The 17,251-nt window shown below is 48.9% G+C and overlaps 1 protein-coding gene across 1 annotated transcript in view; it reads left to right on the top strand.

Moving 5' to 3' along the window:
* LOC142823856 (butyrophilin subfamily 2 member A2-like) overlaps positions 1 to 17,251 on the top strand; it is a 64,641-nt gene that overhangs the window by 33,639 nt on the left and 13,751 nt on the right. Inside the window, exons 14-17 of the mRNA XM_075915509.1 lie at positions 13,448 to 13,474; positions 14,853 to 14,879; positions 16,330 to 16,356; positions 17,092 to 17,127. Of these exons, the coding sequence (XP_075771624.1) occupies positions 13,448 to 13,474; positions 14,853 to 14,879; positions 16,330 to 16,356; positions 17,092 to 17,127 (117 nt within the window). The remainder of the gene's footprint in view (positions 1 to 13,447; positions 13,475 to 14,852; positions 14,880 to 16,329; positions 16,357 to 17,091; positions 17,128 to 17,251) is intronic.

Here is a 17,251-nt window from a genome sequence, read left to right as displayed (position 1 = left end):
TCACTCTGAGGGATACATGTCCAGCTGTGATGCTTCTTGCCCTCATTCCCAGGGCCATCACCTCAGGGTGCTTCCCTTGGGACAATTTGTGGGCTGAGTTTCGGGGCTGATCTGTACCTTGGCTGCTGATCATTAACAACAATGTTGTCTCATATGAACTGTCTGTTCTGAGACCCCTGTCTCTTTGGGTGTCTCTGCCCTGCAGATGTGAGTGACCTTTTTCCCCCAAGGAGCCAAACACAGGCTAGCACTGCTAGAGCCAGTGCACTAAGGTATCAGTGGACTGTGTGCAAGAGCATAGTGGTGTGTGCCCAGAGGGTCCAAGTGGGTTGGTACTAGAGCAGCTGGCCCAGACTGCTGTCCATGCTCGTCCCACTGTCCTGTGACTTTCAGCGCCTTAGGTCAGGAAGACCTATCACATGCCTGCCTGCCCAGATTGGGAATCCCCCTCCCAGCTGTAACATAGATGGATCCTGAGATGGGAACAACTTGCCCTGAATCCATGTTGATCTCCTGTTCTTCTCTCCCCAGAGTGCCAGGAGCTGGGTAAAAATCTGGGTAAGTCCACCCACCTCCCCATTACAGCCCCTGGGCAGAGGCTCTCTGTCACACATGGTGCTGAGCCGAGACAGAAGCACAAAGGGCGAAGGGCTGAGTGAAGAGTTCTGGCTGGAATGAAAGTCACATTGGAGTCACTCTAGTCCCAGTGCACCGTGGTGAGCTCTGTGCAGCAGACACAGGGTTCCCTGCCCTTGTGTCTGATCAGACAGACACGTGTCACCTGGCCTGTGACAATCCAAAGCCAGTGACATGTTCTCATGGATCAGGAGAAGGGAGCATCTGCTTTTGATAGATGACTGCTGGAATGTGGCTCTTTTGGGCCATTTTCCAGAAACTTGAGATGAGGTAGAGACCAGATTCAACTTTGAGGCCAGAGCCAGATCACAGTTCAGAACTATAATCATCTTTACTTCCATTCCTATGTCAGTTGTTGTGTAAATCCCAGAGTTCATGCGCATTGGTGCCTATCTTTAACCACCAGCCCTGTTCCTGGCAGAACTGCTGGGACTGGGAGTGTGGGGCATCTTCAACTTACCCCAGTTGTTATGGGTTACAGAGCATCGCCCAGTTCCTGCCTCTATCTCTAACCCTTTCTTCTCTCCATTTCAGACACTCAGAAGGAGGCCTTTGAAGCAGGTACTTGGCTAACTTCCTTGTTCCTGTGTTTCTATCACTATTCTTCCTTGTTCCTGTGTTTCTCGGATCTTTTCTATTCTGACACTTTTGTTGTCAAAAACTGCCTTTTGGTGACAAAATAGTGAGAGCCTTTACACTATAATGCATGTTTTGTTGGGAAAATCCCCCAAGTTCTGATGAAAAAACCTTCCAATCCTGTGAAAAATGTTTGTCTTTCCCCCCTCCTTTATTTTCAACCAAGAGCCAGTGTGCTTCCTGTTGTCTGTTTTCTTGAGAGAACTGCTTTGTGCCTCTATCCCACAAGGCCTGTCCTGATGGCTATGCTCAGTGTTTTGTGATCTCTGCTGCCCTGGAAGCCTGTGCCCCTCCCCTTTCAAAGCTCCAGGAAGTATCTGAATGCTGAGTGAGCTGCTCTGTTTGTGGCAAAGAACAAATAATTGGAGTGCTCCTGTTCTACTCCGCTAGGAACACAAAAGCAGGCAGGCTGCTGCTTCAAGGGGACAGTTGGAGATACTGCTGTGCTGCTTTGATGTTTTTCAGCACTGAGAGCTCACAGAGCTATGAGGGAATCCCAAGAAGCACCGGGATCAGTTCTGCCTTCTCATAAAACTGAACTGTGGGATACTTACTCACATAGCTCTGCTCTATCTGTCCACAGGGAAGCTAGCAATATGATCATGAAATGTTGACAATGGGAGTCAGAAACCTGGTTGGATGGGCGTTCACTTTTAGCAACCTTTGCATGTCCACAGCACTTTAATGGCCAAACCTTCCCAGTGTAGACTAAGACTTTGCTTTCATGCTGTGAGTAGATAGAAAAATCCCCAAATACACTGCATGGACTTGTGTCACCTTCTTGATCTTCCCCATCCCTCTGCTGTGGCGAAAAAATAAAATGCAGAGTTTGAAGCTCAAATTTCAATATTCTCCTTTACAACTGAGAGTGAATTTAAAGCCTGTGGGTTGACAAGATTCAGGCTAAGTCTACACTGGGAAAAGAATCAGGTTACGGGGTTGTGAATTCAATGCACATCATAGCACTGAACGGTGTTAACTCTATGTGGATGCTGCAGGTGGGAATTCAAATGTTCCTAGTTTGCATTCACAAGCTCCTACTTGCAGAGAACGATGTCAGGGCAGCCTGCTGCATCTTTACAGCAGAGGTACAAAGCCGAATTTTGGGGCATATTGCAAATCACATCCCTGTAGTCCCAGCTATGACATTGCTTAGGCAAGCCCTGAGCCAGGAGCGAGGCAATCTTCCTACTTGCAATTCTCTGGATACAACTCAGTGCTGACATGTATATGTCTGCTGTCCTAGTGCTGGGCTTCCTGCATTGCACTTACTTCTGCTGGTACCCCTCAATCCCCAGAAGCCCACGCTCCACACTCTGCGTCACCCATTGCACTGCTCTTGCCAATTGTGCTCTACTCTCTACGTGCCTGGTTCCCCCATCCTGGACTTCAGAACCCTGCCCCCTCCTGCCACTCTGCCCTGGGACAAGACCTGACCCCTTGTATCTTTGTGTGAGCTGTAAATCCAGAGCTGCCCAGCTCCACAGAGCCCTTCTACAGCTAAACTTCTGCCAAACAGTGACCCTGGAGTTCCATACTTGTGCAGTTCAGCGCCACACAGGCATTGCAAGGCACAGACACAGACGATTTGCGGCCAGGTGACAGGCTGCAGCAGGCAGGCCACTCTCTACAGGATACATTTCTTGTAATGATGCTCCTTCTCCTCATTCCCTGCGCTGTTGTCATGGGGAGGAGCCATGTCTGGGGCAATTGGTAAGCTGTGTTTCTCTGCTTCTCCATAACCTTGTCTGTTGTTCATTATCAACAGTCTTTTTTGGCATGTCCTGCCCATTCTGCAACCCTTCACTCATCAGGAGTGTTGATGCTGCAACTGGGTGTTCTCCAGCTCTGGGATACATGCCTCTTAGCTCAAGTAGAGCTAGTGGGCTAATAACATCGCTGTGACTGACCAAACTTCCTCCATGCAGTCCTGTGGATATTTCTCAGTTCTGACCTGTGAAATATCCTCAGTCCCAACCGTGAGCCCCTGTGTACTCCCACTACTGGTTGTGTCCCTCCTTGCCCAGCCACAATCCCCCACTGACCCTGCCTTAGGCTACTCAGGGAAATTTCAGTGTCCTCATCCCAGCCCACTGCCTCTCTGCTAACCCAGTGCTGAACTCCCCATTCCTGTTCAGTCCCGCAGCTCCCACCCAGCACCACCCTTCACTCTAGTTTGGGGCCTCAAATTAACATACACTCCAAATCTTACTGCCCTCTGGGCGTGTTCAGCGAGGTGTGCTCTTGCAGCAGCCAAATCCTAATTTTTCTATATTAGCTGGGACAGGTCCAGACCCACGACTTTAGGGATGGGCACTAAATCTAGGACCACACAGCCCCTGGAGCCCTTGTCCAGCTGTACACCTGCCAGCCAGTTACACATTTGTGCAGATCAGCAGCACACAGGGATTGCACAGCACTGAAATAGGAGGTCTGAGGAGTGCCAGGCTGCAGCCACATCGCCCTCACTCTGAGGGATACATGATCCGGTGTGATGCTTCTTGTCCTCATTCCCAGCAGGGCCATCACCTCAGGGTGCTTCCCTTGGGGCAATTTGTGGGCTGAGTTTCGGGGCTGATCTGTACCTTGGCTGCTGATCATTAACAACAATGTTGTCTCATATGAACTGTCTGTTCTGAGACCCCTGTCTCTTTGGGTGTCTCTGCCCTGCAGCTGTGAGTGACCTTTTTCCCCCAAGGAGCCAAACACAGGCTAGCACTGCTGGAGCCAGTGCACTAAGGTATCAGTGGACTGTGTGCAAGAGCATAGTGGTGTGTGCCCAGAGGGTCCAAGTGGGTTGGTACTAGAGCAGCTGGCCCAGACTGCTGTCCATGCTAGTCCCACTGTCCTGTGACTTTCAGCGCCTTAGGTCAGGAAGACCTATCACATGCCTGCCTGCCCAGATTGGGAAGCCCCCTCCCAGCTGTAACATAGATGGATCCAGAGATGGGAACAACTTGCCCTGAGCCCATGTTGATCTCCTTTTCTTCTCTCCCCAGAGTGCCAGGAGCTGGGTAAAAATCTGGGTAAGTCCACCCACCTCCCCATTACAGCCCCTGGGCAGAGGCTCCCTGTCACACATGGTGCTGAGCCGAGACAGAAGCACAAAGAGCGCAGGGCTGAGTGAAGAGTTCTGGCTGGAATGAAAGTCACATTGGAGTCACTCTAGTCCCAGTGCACCGTGGTGAGCTCTGTGCAGCAAACACAGGGTTCCCTGCCCTTGTGTCTGATCAGACAGACACATGTCACCTGGCCTGTGACAATCCAAAACTAGTGACATGTTCTCATGGAGCAGGAGAAGGGAGCATCTGCTTTTGATAGATGACTGCTGGAATGTGGCTCTTTTGGGCCATTTTCCAGAAACTTGAGATGAAGTAGAGACCAGATTCAACTTTGAGGCCAGAGCCAGATCACAGTTCAGAACTGTCATCCTCTTTAGTTCCATTCCTATGTCAGTTGTTGTGTAAATCCCAGAGTTCATGCGCATTGGTGCCTATCATTAACCACCAGACCTGTTCCTGTCAGAACTGCTGGGACTGGGATTGTGGGGCATATTTAACTTACCCCAGTTATTGTGGGTTACAGAGCATCGCCCAGTTCCTGCCTCTATCTCTAACCCTTTCTCCTCTCCATTTCAGATACTCAGAAGAAGGCCTTTGAAGCAGGTACTTGGCTAACTTCCTTTTTCCTGTGTTTCTCAGATCTTTTCTATTCTGACACTTTTGTTGTCAAAAACTGCCTTTTGGTGACAAAATAGTGAGAGCATTTATACCATAATGCATGTTTTGCAGGGAAAATCCCCCAAGTTCTGATGACAAAACCTTCCAATCCTGTGAAAAATGTTTGTCTTTTCCCCCTTCCTTTATTTTCAACCAAGAGCCAGTGTGTTTCCTTTTGTCTCTTTTCTTGAGAGAACTGCTTTGTGCCTCTATCCCACAAGGCCTGTCCTGATGCCTATGCTCAGTGTTTTGTTATCTCTGCTGCCCTGGATGACTGTGCCCCTCCCGTTTCAAAGTTCCATAAAGTACGTGAATGCTGAGTGAGTTGCTCTCTTTGCTGCAAAGAACAAATAATTGGAGTGCTCCTGTTCTACTCTGCTAGGAACACAAAGGCAGGCAGGCTGCTGCTGCAAGGGGACACTTGGAGATACTGCTGTGCTGCTTTGATGTTTTTCAGCACTGAGAGCTCACAGAGCTATGAGGGAATCCCAAGAAGCACCAAGATCAATTATGCCTTCTCAAAAAACTGCACTGTGGGATACTTACTCACATAGGTCTGCTCTATCTGTCCACAGGGAAGCTAGCAACATAATCATGAAATGTTGACAATGGGAGTCAGAAAAACTGGTTGGGTGGGTGTTCACTTTTAGCAACCTTTGCATGTCCACAGCACTTTTATGGCCAAACCTTCCCAGTGTAGACTTAGGCTTTGCTTTCATGCTTTGAGTAGATGGGAAAATCCTCAAATACCCTGCATAGACTTCTGTCACCTTCTTGATCTTCCCCATCCCTGTGCTGTGGCGAGAAAATAAAATGCAGAGTTTGAAGCTCAAACTTCAATATTCTCCTTTACAACTGAGAGTGCATTTAAAGCCTGTGGGTTGACAAAATTCAGGCTAATTCTACACTGGGAAAAGAATCATGTTATGGGGTTGTGAATTCAATGCACATCATAGCCCTGAACTGTGTTAACTCTATGTGGATGCTGCAGGTGGGAATTCAAATGTTCCTAGTTTGCATTCACAATCTCCTACTTGCAGAGAACAATGTCAGGGCAGCCTGCTGCATCTTCACAGCAGAAGTACAAAGCAAAATTTTGAGGCATATTGCAAATCACATCCCTGTAGTCCCAGCTATGACATTGCTTAGGCAAGTCCTGAGCCAGGGGCTGAGCAATCTTCCTACTGGTAATTCTCTGGATACAACTCAGTGCTGACATGTTGTCAGCTGTCCTAGTGCTGGGCTTCCTGCATTGCACTTAGTTCTGCTGGTGCCCCTCAATCCCCAGAAGCCCACGCTCCAAACTCTGGGTCACCCATTGCACTGCTCTTGCCTATTGTGCTCTACTCTCTACGTACCTGGTTCCCCCATCCTGGACTTCATAATCCTGCTTCCTCCTGCCACTCTACCCTGGGACAAGACCTGACCCCTTGTATCTTTGTGTGAGCTGTAAATTCAGAGTTGCCCAGCTCCAAAGAGCCCTTCTACAGCTAAACTTCTGCCAAACAGTGACCCTGGAGTTCCACACTTGTGCAGTTAAGCACCACACAGGCATTGCACGGCAGAGATACAGACGATTTGCGGCCAGGTGACAGGCTGCAGCAGGCAGGCCACTCCCTATAGGATACGTGTCTTGTAATGATGCTCCCTCTCCTCATTCTCTGCGCTGTTGTTTTGCGGGGGAGCCATGTGTGGGGCAATTGGGAAGCTCTGTTTCTCTGCTTCTCCATCACCTTGTCTGTTGTTCACGATAAACAGTCTTTTTTGGCATGTCCTGCCCATTCTGCAACCCTTCACTCATCAGGAGTGTTGATGCTGCAACTGGGAGTTCTCCAGCTCTGGGATCGAGACCACTTATCTCAAGTAGAGCTAGTGCGCTAATAACATCGCTGTGGCTGGGATACCATGAGCAGTGGCTCAGGGCAGTTGCCCAGGTAGCTATTAGGGGATTTGAATTGGATTGTACTTGAGCAGCAGCCCAAGCCATTAAATATGCCACTCCCTGGCTATCCTGCTACTCCTAGCGCACTACATGAGTAAAGCTCCTACTTGTCTGCCTACTTAACCTGGGAAGCTCACTCCTGATTGCAGAATAGTGATAGAAATGTAGCCGTATTAGTCTGGGGTAGCTGAAGCAAAATGCAGGACAATGTAGCACTTTAAAGACTAACAAGATGGTTTATTTGCATTCTGCTACAAAGACCTGTTTCATCTGCACTTGAAAGAGAATCCTCTGAACTGTCATTCATGTTAAAATTCGACACTCTCCGGGAAGGAATGAACAAATGCGCAAACTATCTTACCCATTACCAAGATAGCTTCCCCAATTATCACCTCTAATACCATTAGCTCACAGACGTCCCACTCTCCCCACCTCTAATATCATCAATTCACAGACACTTACCTTCCTTCCTTCCCCCCCCATTCCCCTCCTGTTCTGCAATGTGATTTGTCCTTTTCATATGTGTTCATTTTTTTAATTGTATCCTTTGGTATATATGGTTGTGACTATTTTCTTCCACTATTTGATCTGAGGAAGTGGGTCTGGCCCACGAAAGCTCATCATCTAATAAACCATCTTGTTAGTCTTTAAAGTGCTACATTGTCCTGCATTTTGCTCCTGATTGCAGGAGAGATGTAGCTCAATTTGGAACACTCCCATGGCGATGTGTTTGCAGTCAGCCAGATTGAACCAACATTTGTCTCCTTTTGTTTGCAGAATGCAAGAAGCTGCGTCATGAGATGGGTAAGTCCACCCACCTCCTATCTGGAGCCCTGGGGAAGAGACACATGTGGAGCTGAGCAGATCTAGAAACACCAAGAATACAGAGCAGAGTTCAGTGGCCCCGGTGGGTCAAAACCTGACTCACAGCACATGTCCTAGTCCCACGGCAACACTGTGAGATCTGTCCTGCAGATACAGGGTTACCTGCTCTCATGTCAGGATGGACAGACAGGTGTTACCTGTCCACTGACAATCCAAAGCCAATTACATGTTCTTATGGAATAGGAAAAAAGGGCAGTTGCTTCTGACACATGACAGCTGCCATGTTTTCTGCACCCTATCTCAGAATATGGAGACGAGCAAGAGACAAAGATTCAGGCTTCCATTTCCATGTATTGTATCTGAGAACATATCCAAGCACTGAGCTCTGATCCTCTGCATGTCCATCTCCTAGTTAGAGCTGGAAGGCCTAGTCTGAGGTTTCAAAGAGCTGTCAGCAACATAGAATTGGGCTGAGAAAATCACAGCTGTATCCGGATCCAGACCCATCTCTGACACCAAGATTAGATGATTTGTAAATCCCAATGCTTCTGGGTGGTTTCAAATCACTAATTGCTGTCCCTGCCCCGATCAAAGTTCTAGCTCTGGGGTTTGGACTGGGAGTGTGCCTATGGGTAGCTGTAACTAACGCCAGTTGTTATGGGGCACACGGCTTCAAACAGCGAGTCTCTGTCATTATCTCTTTTCTCTTCATTTCAGAGACTGCGAAAAATGAGAACATATCCCTGAAATCAGGTACTAGGCCAATCCGCTCGTTAACATGTGTCTGGACTGTCGCCGTGTGATTATATGGAAATATCCCCACATGCACAGTATCAACCTGAGTCACCTTCATGGGCATCTCTCTGTGCCCTGGAAAGAAATGAGCACGAAAATGTAGCAGTTCAGATTTCATCAGCATCCTTAACATTTGCTAATTAATTTATGTGTGTGGGATGGAGGGTTTCAGCCAAATCTGCTTTGCCTAATGGCTCCAACTTCGGTTGTGTGAACAACAATTTGCATCAAAGTGCTGCACCACATTAACCCCATGTGGATGCTGTGGGTAAGAATTCAAAGCTTCCTAATTCGTGCTAACATTGTCCTACTGGAACAGGGCCATGTTAGTGCAAACTAAGTTCTGTTTCCTGTACACCAGTCCCATGCACACAGCACAGTCAGAGAATTGGTTTGTAGTGTCCTGCAGACCAGTCCCCTGTAGGCAAAACTATGGGACTGTGTATATAATCCCTGAGTCGGTGGCTGACCAAACTTCCTCCATGCAGTCCTGTGGATATTTCTCAGTTCTGACCTGTGAAATATCTTCAGTCCCAACCGTGAGCCCCTGTGTACTCCCACTACTGGTTGTGTCCCTCCTTGCCCAGCCACAACCCCCCACTATCCCATCCTTAGGCTACTCAGGGAAATCCCAGTGTCCTCATCCCAGCCCACTGCCTCTCTGCTATCCCTGTGCTGAACTCCCAAGCCCTGTTCAGTCCCGCAGCTCCCACCCACCACCCCCCTTCACTCTAGTGTGGGGCCTCAAATTAACATACACTCCAAACCTTACTGGCCTCTGGGCGTGTTCAGCGAGGTGTGCTCTTACAGCAGCCAAATCCTAATTTTTCTATAGGAGCTGGGACAGGTCCAGACCCACGACTTTAGGGATGGGCACTAAATCTAGGACCACACAGCCCCTGGAGCCCTTGTCCAGCTGTACACCTGCCAGCCAGTTACACATTTGTGCAGATCAGCAGCACACAGGGATTGCACAGCACTGAAATAGGAGGTCTGAGGAGTGCCAGGCTGCAGCCACATCGCCCTCACTCTGAGGGATACATGTCCAGCTGTGATGCTTCTTGCCCTCATTCCCAGGGCCATCACCTCAGGGTGCTTCCCTTGGGACAATTTGTGGGCTGAGTTTCGGGGCTGGTTTGGACCTTGGCTGCTGATCATTAACAACAATGTTGTGTCACATGCGCTGTTCGTTCTGAGACCCCTGTCTCTTTGGGTGTGTCTTCCCTGCAGCTGTGAGTGACGTTTTTCCTCCCAAGGAGCCAAACACTGGCTAGCACTGCTGGAGCCAGTGCACTAAGGTATCAGTGGACTGTGTGCAAGGGCATAATGGTGTGTGCCCAGAGGGTCCAAGTGGGTTGTTACTAGAGCAGCTGGCCCAGACTGCTGTCCATGCTAGTCCCACTGTCCTGTGACTTTCAGCGCCTTAGGTCAGGAAGACCTATCACATGCCTGCCTCCCCAGATTGGGAAGCTCCCTCCCAGCTGTAACATAGATGGATCCTGAGATTGGAACAACTTGCCCTGTGCCCATGTTGATCTCCTGTTCTTCTCTCCCCAGAGTGCCAGGAGCTGGGTAAAAATCTGGGTAAGTCCACCCACCTCCCCATTAGAGCCCCTGGGCAGAGGCTCCCAGTCACACATGGTGCTGAGCTGAGACAGAAGCACAAAGAGCGCAGGGCTGAGTGAAGAGTTCTGACTGGAATGAAAGTCACATTGGAGTCACTCTAGTCCCAGTGCACCGTGGTGAGCTCTGTGCAGCAGACACAGGGTTCCCTGCTCTTGTGTCTGATCAGACAGACACATGTCACCTGGCCTGTGACAATCCAAAACCAGTTACATGTTCTCATGGATCAGGAGAAGGGAGCATCTGCTTTTGATAGATGACTGTTGGAATGTGGCTCTTTTGGGCCATTTTCCAGAAACTTGAGATGAGGTAGAGACCAGATTCAGTTTTGAGGCCAGAGCCAGATCACAGTTCAGAACTGTAATCCTCTTTAGTTCCATTCCTATGTCAGTTGTTGTGTAAATCCCAGAGTTCATGCGCATTGGTGCCTATCATTAACTACCAGCCCTGCTCCTGGCAGAACTGCTGGGACTGGGATTGTGGGGCATCTTTAAATTACCCCAGTTATTATGGGTTACAGAGCATCACCCGGTTCCTGCCTCTATCTCTAACCCTTTCTCCTCTCCATTTCAGACACTCAGAAGGAGGCCTTTGAAGCAGGTACTTGGCTAACTTCCTTGTTCATGTGTTTCTCGGACCTTTTCTATTCTGACACTTTTTTTTGTCAAAAGCTGCCTTCTGATGACAAAATAGTGAGAGCCTTTACACTATAATGCATGTTATGTAGGGACAATCCTCCAGTTCTGATGACAAAACCTTTCGACCCTGTGAAAAATGTTTGTCTTTTCCCCTTCCTTTATTTTCAACAAAGAGCCAATGTGTTTTCCATTGTTTGTTTTGTTGAGAGGACTGGTTTGTGCCTCTATCCCACAAGGCCTGTCTTGATGGCTATGCTCAGTGTTTTGTGATCTCTGCTGCCCTGGAAGCCTGTGCCCCTCCCCTTTCAAAGCTCCAGAAACTATCTGAGAGTTGAGTGAGCTGCTCTGTTTGTGGCAAAGAACAAATAATTGGAGTGCTCCAGTTCTACTCCACTAGGAACACAAAGGCAGGCAGGCTGCTGCTGCAGGGGGACAGTTGGAGATACTGCTGTGCTGCTTTGATGTTTTTCAGCACTGAGAGCTCACAGAGCTATGAGGGAATCCCAAGAAGCACCGGGATCAGTTCTGCCTTCTCATAAAACTGCACTGTGGGATACTTACTCACAGAGCTCTGCTCTATCTGTCCGCAGGGAAGCTAGCAATATGATCATGAAATGTTGACAATAGGAGTCAGAAAAACTGGTTGGATGGGTGTTCACTTTTCGCAACCTTTGCATATCCACAGCCCTTCTATGGCCAAACCGTCCCACTGTAGACATAGCCTTTGCTTTCATGGAGGCTGTGTCTACACTGGGCTACTTATTCCGGAAAATCAGCCGCTTTTCCGGAATAAGCTGTGAGCTGTCTACACTGGCCCCTTGAATTTCTGGAAAAGCACTGACGATCACTGTAAGAAATCAGATGCTTTTCCGGAAAAACTATGGTGCTCCCTCTCGGGCAAAAGGCCTTTTTCCAGAAAACTGTTCCGGAAAAGGGCCAGTGTAGACAGCACAGTAGTCTTTTCTGCAAAAAAGCCCCGATCGCGAAAATGGCGATCGGGGCTTTTTTTCCGGAAAAGCGCGTCTACTTTGGCCATGGATGCCTTTCCGGAAAAAGGGCTTTTCCGGAAAAGCATCCTGCCAATGTAGATGCTTTTTTTCCGGAAATACTTATAACGGAAAACTGTTTCATTTTAAGCATTTCCGGAAAATCATGCCAGTGTAGATGTAGCCACAGTGAATACATAGAAAAATCCCCAAATACCCTGCATGGACTTCTGTCATCTTCTTGATCTTCCCCTTCCCTCTGCTGTGGCGAGAAAATAAAATGCAGAGTTTGAAGCTCAAATTTCAATATTCTCCTTTACAACTGAGAGTGAATTTAAAGCCTGTGGGTTGACAAAATTCAGGCTAAGTCTACACTGGGAAAAGAATCAGGTTACAGGGTTGTGAATTCAATGCACATCATAGCCCTGAACTGTATTAACTCTATCTGGATGCTGCAGGTGGGAATTCAAATGTTCCTAGTTTGCATTCACAAGCTCCTACTTGCAGAGAACGATGTCAGGGCAGCCTGCTGCATCTTTTCAGCAGATGTACAAGCAGAATTTTGGGGCATATTGCAAATCACATCCCTGTAGTCCCAGCTATGACATTGCTTAGGCAAGCCCTGAGCCAGGGGCTGAGCAATCTTCCTACTTGCAATTCTCTGGATACAACTCAGTGCTGACATGTATATATCTGCTGTCCTAGTGCTGGGCTTCCTGCATTGCACTTACTTCTGCTGGTGCCCCTCAATCCCCAGAAGCCCACGCTCCACACTCTGGGTCACCCATTGCACTGCTCTTGCCTATTATGCTCTATTCTCTACATGCCTGGTTCCCCCATCCTGGACTTCAGAACCCTGCCCCCTCCTGCCACTCTGCCCTGGGACAAGACCTGACTCCTTGTATCTTTGTGTGAGCTGTAAATCCAGAGCTTCCCAGCTCCACAGAGCCCTTCTACAGCTAAACTTCTGCCAAACAGTGACCCTGGAGTTCCACACTTGTGCAGTTCAGCACCACACAGGCATTGCACGGCACAGACACAGATGATGTGCGGCCATGTGACAGGCTGCAGCAGGCAGGCCACCCCATACAGGATACGTGTCTTATAATGATGCTCCCTCTCCTCATTCCCTGCGCTGTTGTCATGAGGAGGAGCCATGTCTGGGGCAAATGTAAGCTCTGTTTCTCTGCTCCTCCATACCCTTGTCTGTTGTTCACGATGAACAGTCTTTTTCAGCATGTCTTGCCCATTCTTCAATCCTTCACTCATCAGGAGTGTTGATGCTGCAACTGGGAGTTCTCCAGCTCTGGGATCCAGGCCTCTTAGCTCAAGTAGAGCTAGTGCGCTAATAACATCGCTGTGGCTGGGATACCGCAGGAAGTGGCTCAGGGCAGTTGCCCAAGTAGCTATCAGGGGATATGAATTGGATTGTACTTGAGCAGCAGCCCAAGCCATTAAACATGACACCCCCGGCTATCTCGCTACTCCTATCGTACTAAACGAGTAAAGCTCCTACTTGTCTGCCTGCTTAACCTGGGAAGCTCACTCCTGATTGCAGGAGAGATGTAGCTCAATTTGGAACATTCCCATGGCGCTGTGTATACAACCAGCCAGACTGAACCAACATTTGTCTCCTTTCGTTTGCAGAATGCCAGAAGCTGCATCATGATCTGGGTAAGTCCACTCACCTCCTACGTTGAGCCCTAGGGAAGGGACAAATGTAGAGCTGAGAAGATCTAGAAGCCCCAACAATACAGGGCAGAACTCAGTGGCCAGAGTGTTTCAAATCCTGACTCACACCGCATATCCCAGTCCCGTGGCACCACTGTGAGCTCTGTGCTGGAGACACAGGGTTACCTGCTCTCATGTCATGATGGACAGACAGGTGTCACCTATCCTGTGACAATCCAAAGCCACTTACATGTTCTGATGGAATAGGAAAAGAGGGCAGTTGCTTCTGACACATGACAGCTGCCATGTTTTCTGCATCCTATCAGAATATGGAGATGAGCAAGAGACCAGATTCAGGCCTCCATTTCCATGTATTGTAGCTGAGAAGAGATCCAAGGACTGAACTCTGATCCTCTGCATGTCCATCTCCTAGTTAGAGCTGGAAGGCCTAGTCTGAGGTTTCAAAGAGTGCAGGGCTGAGTGAAGAGTTCTGGCTGGAATGAAAGTCGCACTGGAGCCACTCTAGTCCCAGTGCACCGTGGTGATCTCTGTGCAGCAGACAGGGGGTTACCTGCCCTTGTGTCTGATCAGACAGACACGTGGCACCTGGCCTGTGACAATCCAAAGCCAGTGACATGTTCTGATGGATCCTGAGAGGGGGTATCTGCGTCCCAGAGACAACTGCTGGAATGTTGCCTCTGTGTGTCATTTTCCAGAAACTTGAAATGAGGAAGAGACCAGATTCGACTTTGTGGCCAGTGCCAGATTGCATCTCTGCGCTCTAGCTCTCAGTACTCTCATCCCCGAGTTACATCTGGAGTGCAGAGCTTTGGTGCTCCAAAGGGCTGTCAGGCTACATCTAGATTTCAGAATTAAATTGGGAAAAGATATGTGAATTTTCCAATTTACTTTCAAAAGAGGCTTTTCTGAAATTTGGCACCTCTACACAGTGCCAAATTTTGGAAAAAATGCACTTTCAACACATCCATATGCCTCTTTGAAAGAGGTTTACTGGTATAGTGAAAGAGTGGGTGTGATTTTTCGATTTTTTTTTCTGGAAAATGGATGCCTTTGTTGAACACAGCATTACTTTTCCAGGTTACCTCCATTGTCCTGCAAAAGAAATGCTCTCTATATGTAGCCTTAGTAACACAGAACAGGAATTCCTCTTAGGAGAAAGGCTGGAAATGTCAGAGCTGTATCAGACTCTAGCCCCATGAGTGCCATCAGGTTAGGTATTTTGTAAATCCCCAGGCTCCTGCACGTTGGTGTAAACCATTAACATCCAGCCCAGCTCCTTTCTGAGCTGCTGAGTATGGGGTGTCCGCAACTCACCCTAGTTGTTATGGGTTATATTCCAATTCTAACTCTTTCATTTCAGGTAATAAGAGGAAGATTTTTGAAGCAGGTATGTAGCTAACTCCCTTCTTAATGTTTCTCTGCTTTCACACTGTGAAATGACTTTCTGAGATCTTCTGTCACCATTCCTCTCTCCTTCCTCCCCCCCCCCCCTCCCCCGGCCACACACACAGACCACTTCCACAGCTGTAGGGAAAAAAAAACACTGCAGAGTTTGAAACTCAAATGTCTATATTACTTTTAACAACTGAAAGTGAATTGCTGTCCCTCCTGTGGGTTGGTGGGACTGGAAAAGGACTGTGTAAGGGCTGTGTAAGTTTGAGCTCATTCTGCAAATCAGACCCAGGTAGGCCCAACTATGAGACTGCAGACAGGCCTCAAGTCAAGGACTGATAAAATTCCTCCAGACAGTGTGGTGGCTCTATCTAAGTTCTGACCTGCAAAATATCTGCTGTCCCCATGCTGGATTTCCTGCTGGTGCCCCAGAATTTCAGAAGCCCATGGCCCAAGCCCTGGGTTACCCATGGTGCTGCTCTTGCTCATTGCTCCTGACCCACTGCATACCTGCTACCCCAGCCCTTTACTTTCCAACCCTGCTTCCTCCCTGTCACTCTGCCCTGCCCCTGCCACAAATGAAAGAAGAATCCAAATACCAATCCACTCTGTATGTGCTCAGCAAGCTACATTTGGACATGAAGCACAACCTACAGTGTATCCATGCACCCTGGGACAAGACCTGCGCCCTTGTATCTAGTGATGGACAGTAAATCCAGACCCAAACAGCCCTATGGAGCCTTTCTTCAGCTAAAGTCCTGCCAACCACTCACCCTAGATTTACACACTTGTGCAAATCGGTGCAACACAGGGGTTCCATGGCACAGAAATAACAGGTCTGAGGCACGGTGACAGGGTGCAGCAGGGCAGGCCTCTCTCTATGGGATACATGTTTAGGAGCAATGCTCCCTTCCCTCATTCCTTGCCGTGCCATCAATGGAGGGTGCTGCCCATTATGGCCATTTGTGGGCTCTTTATCGGCTATTGTGTCACTTGTCTGCTGCCTATTAACCGGTTTTGTGTGATCTACCCTGTCGGTTCTGAGACGCTTGACTCATGGGTCACATCTACAAGGCAGGTTGGTGGGTGCTGCCTCATTTGTGTAGCCAGACACACACTAGCTGGATTTCAGTGGGGGACACTGAAATCATAGTGCTGGTTGTGTAGCAGGGGTAGTGGCTAAATGTGGCCAGTTGAGTGTGCCTTGGAGTCCAGGTTGGACGGTGCTGGATCAGATGCTGTCCATGGTGACCCCAGCTGCTCTTCTGCTCTCAGTGCCTGGGCACAAGCAGGACTAGCCTGTGTTTGCTGCCCAGTCTGGGATGCTCACTCCCATCTGCAGTGTGGCTGGGATGCTCACTCCCAAGCAGAGAACAGCCCCATGTCACTGTGCTTGGAATGACCCTCACTGACTCCAGGATTCTCTCCTCCTCTTCCCTCCCCAGAGTGCAGCAAACTGCAGGAGAATCTCGGTAAGTTCATCCAACACAGCTCCAGATAGAGGCTTCCAGTCACACACCGCGCTGAATGGATCCAGAAGCACTAACACTGCAGGCCGGGCTGAGGGAACAGTTTGGGCTGAAGTCAGAGTCACAGTAGAGTCAGCTCAGTCCCACGGCAGCATTGAGAGCTCTATGCAGCAAAGACAGGGGTTACCTGCTCTCACATCCTGTTAGAAAGCCCAGGGGCACCTGGCTTTTTTCAGCTGAGCACCAACCACATTGTGCTGAAGCAGGAGAAGGAGCCAGCCATTTCCAACAGATAAGTGAGCAGTACCGGCTCTTCTGGGCCACTCCCCAAATGTAACTGATATTTCCATGCTGTAGGCCAAGGACAGATTCCAGGCCTGAACCCCAACATCTGCACGTCCATTCCCTAGTCGCACGTGGAGTGCAGAGCTCTGTTGCTCTGAAGGGCTGTTAGTAACACAGACAAGGAATTTACCTGAGACAGAAGGGCCGAGAATGTCAGAGCTGTATCCAGATCCAGATCCACCTCTTCCCATCACGGTTAAATGCTTTGCCAGTCCCGGGGCTCCTTTGTGTTTGTGGGTATTTCCACCCACACGCCTGTCAAAGTGGCTGGCTCTTGCATTGCTGGGACTGGGGCTGTGGAGTGTCTGTAACTAACCCAAGTCATTCTGTTGAACACGCATCTCACAGCACGTCTCTTTGTCTAACCCTTCTCTCCCCCACCCCCTATTTCAGAGACTGAGAAGAAGGAGAAGGAGGACTTGAAATCAGGTAATCAGATGATTTCTAGTAAACCTGTGTCTTGGCTTTTACACAATAATGAGATGGAGAAATCACCCCTCTCTGTCTGGCCATTTGTCACCTTAATGACCATCTCCCCCTGCCCTGGAAATAA

The sequence above is a fragment of the Pelodiscus sinensis genome, unplaced genomic scaffold, assembly GCF_049634645.1.
Source record: "Pelodiscus sinensis isolate JC-2024 unplaced genomic scaffold, ASM4963464v1 ctg34, whole genome shotgun sequence".
Lineage (NCBI taxonomy): Eukaryota > Metazoa > Chordata > Testudines > Trionychidae > Pelodiscus > Pelodiscus sinensis.
The sequence above is the reverse complement of the archived record's forward strand: the minus strand, read 5'-3'. Positions and strand labels throughout refer to the sequence as shown.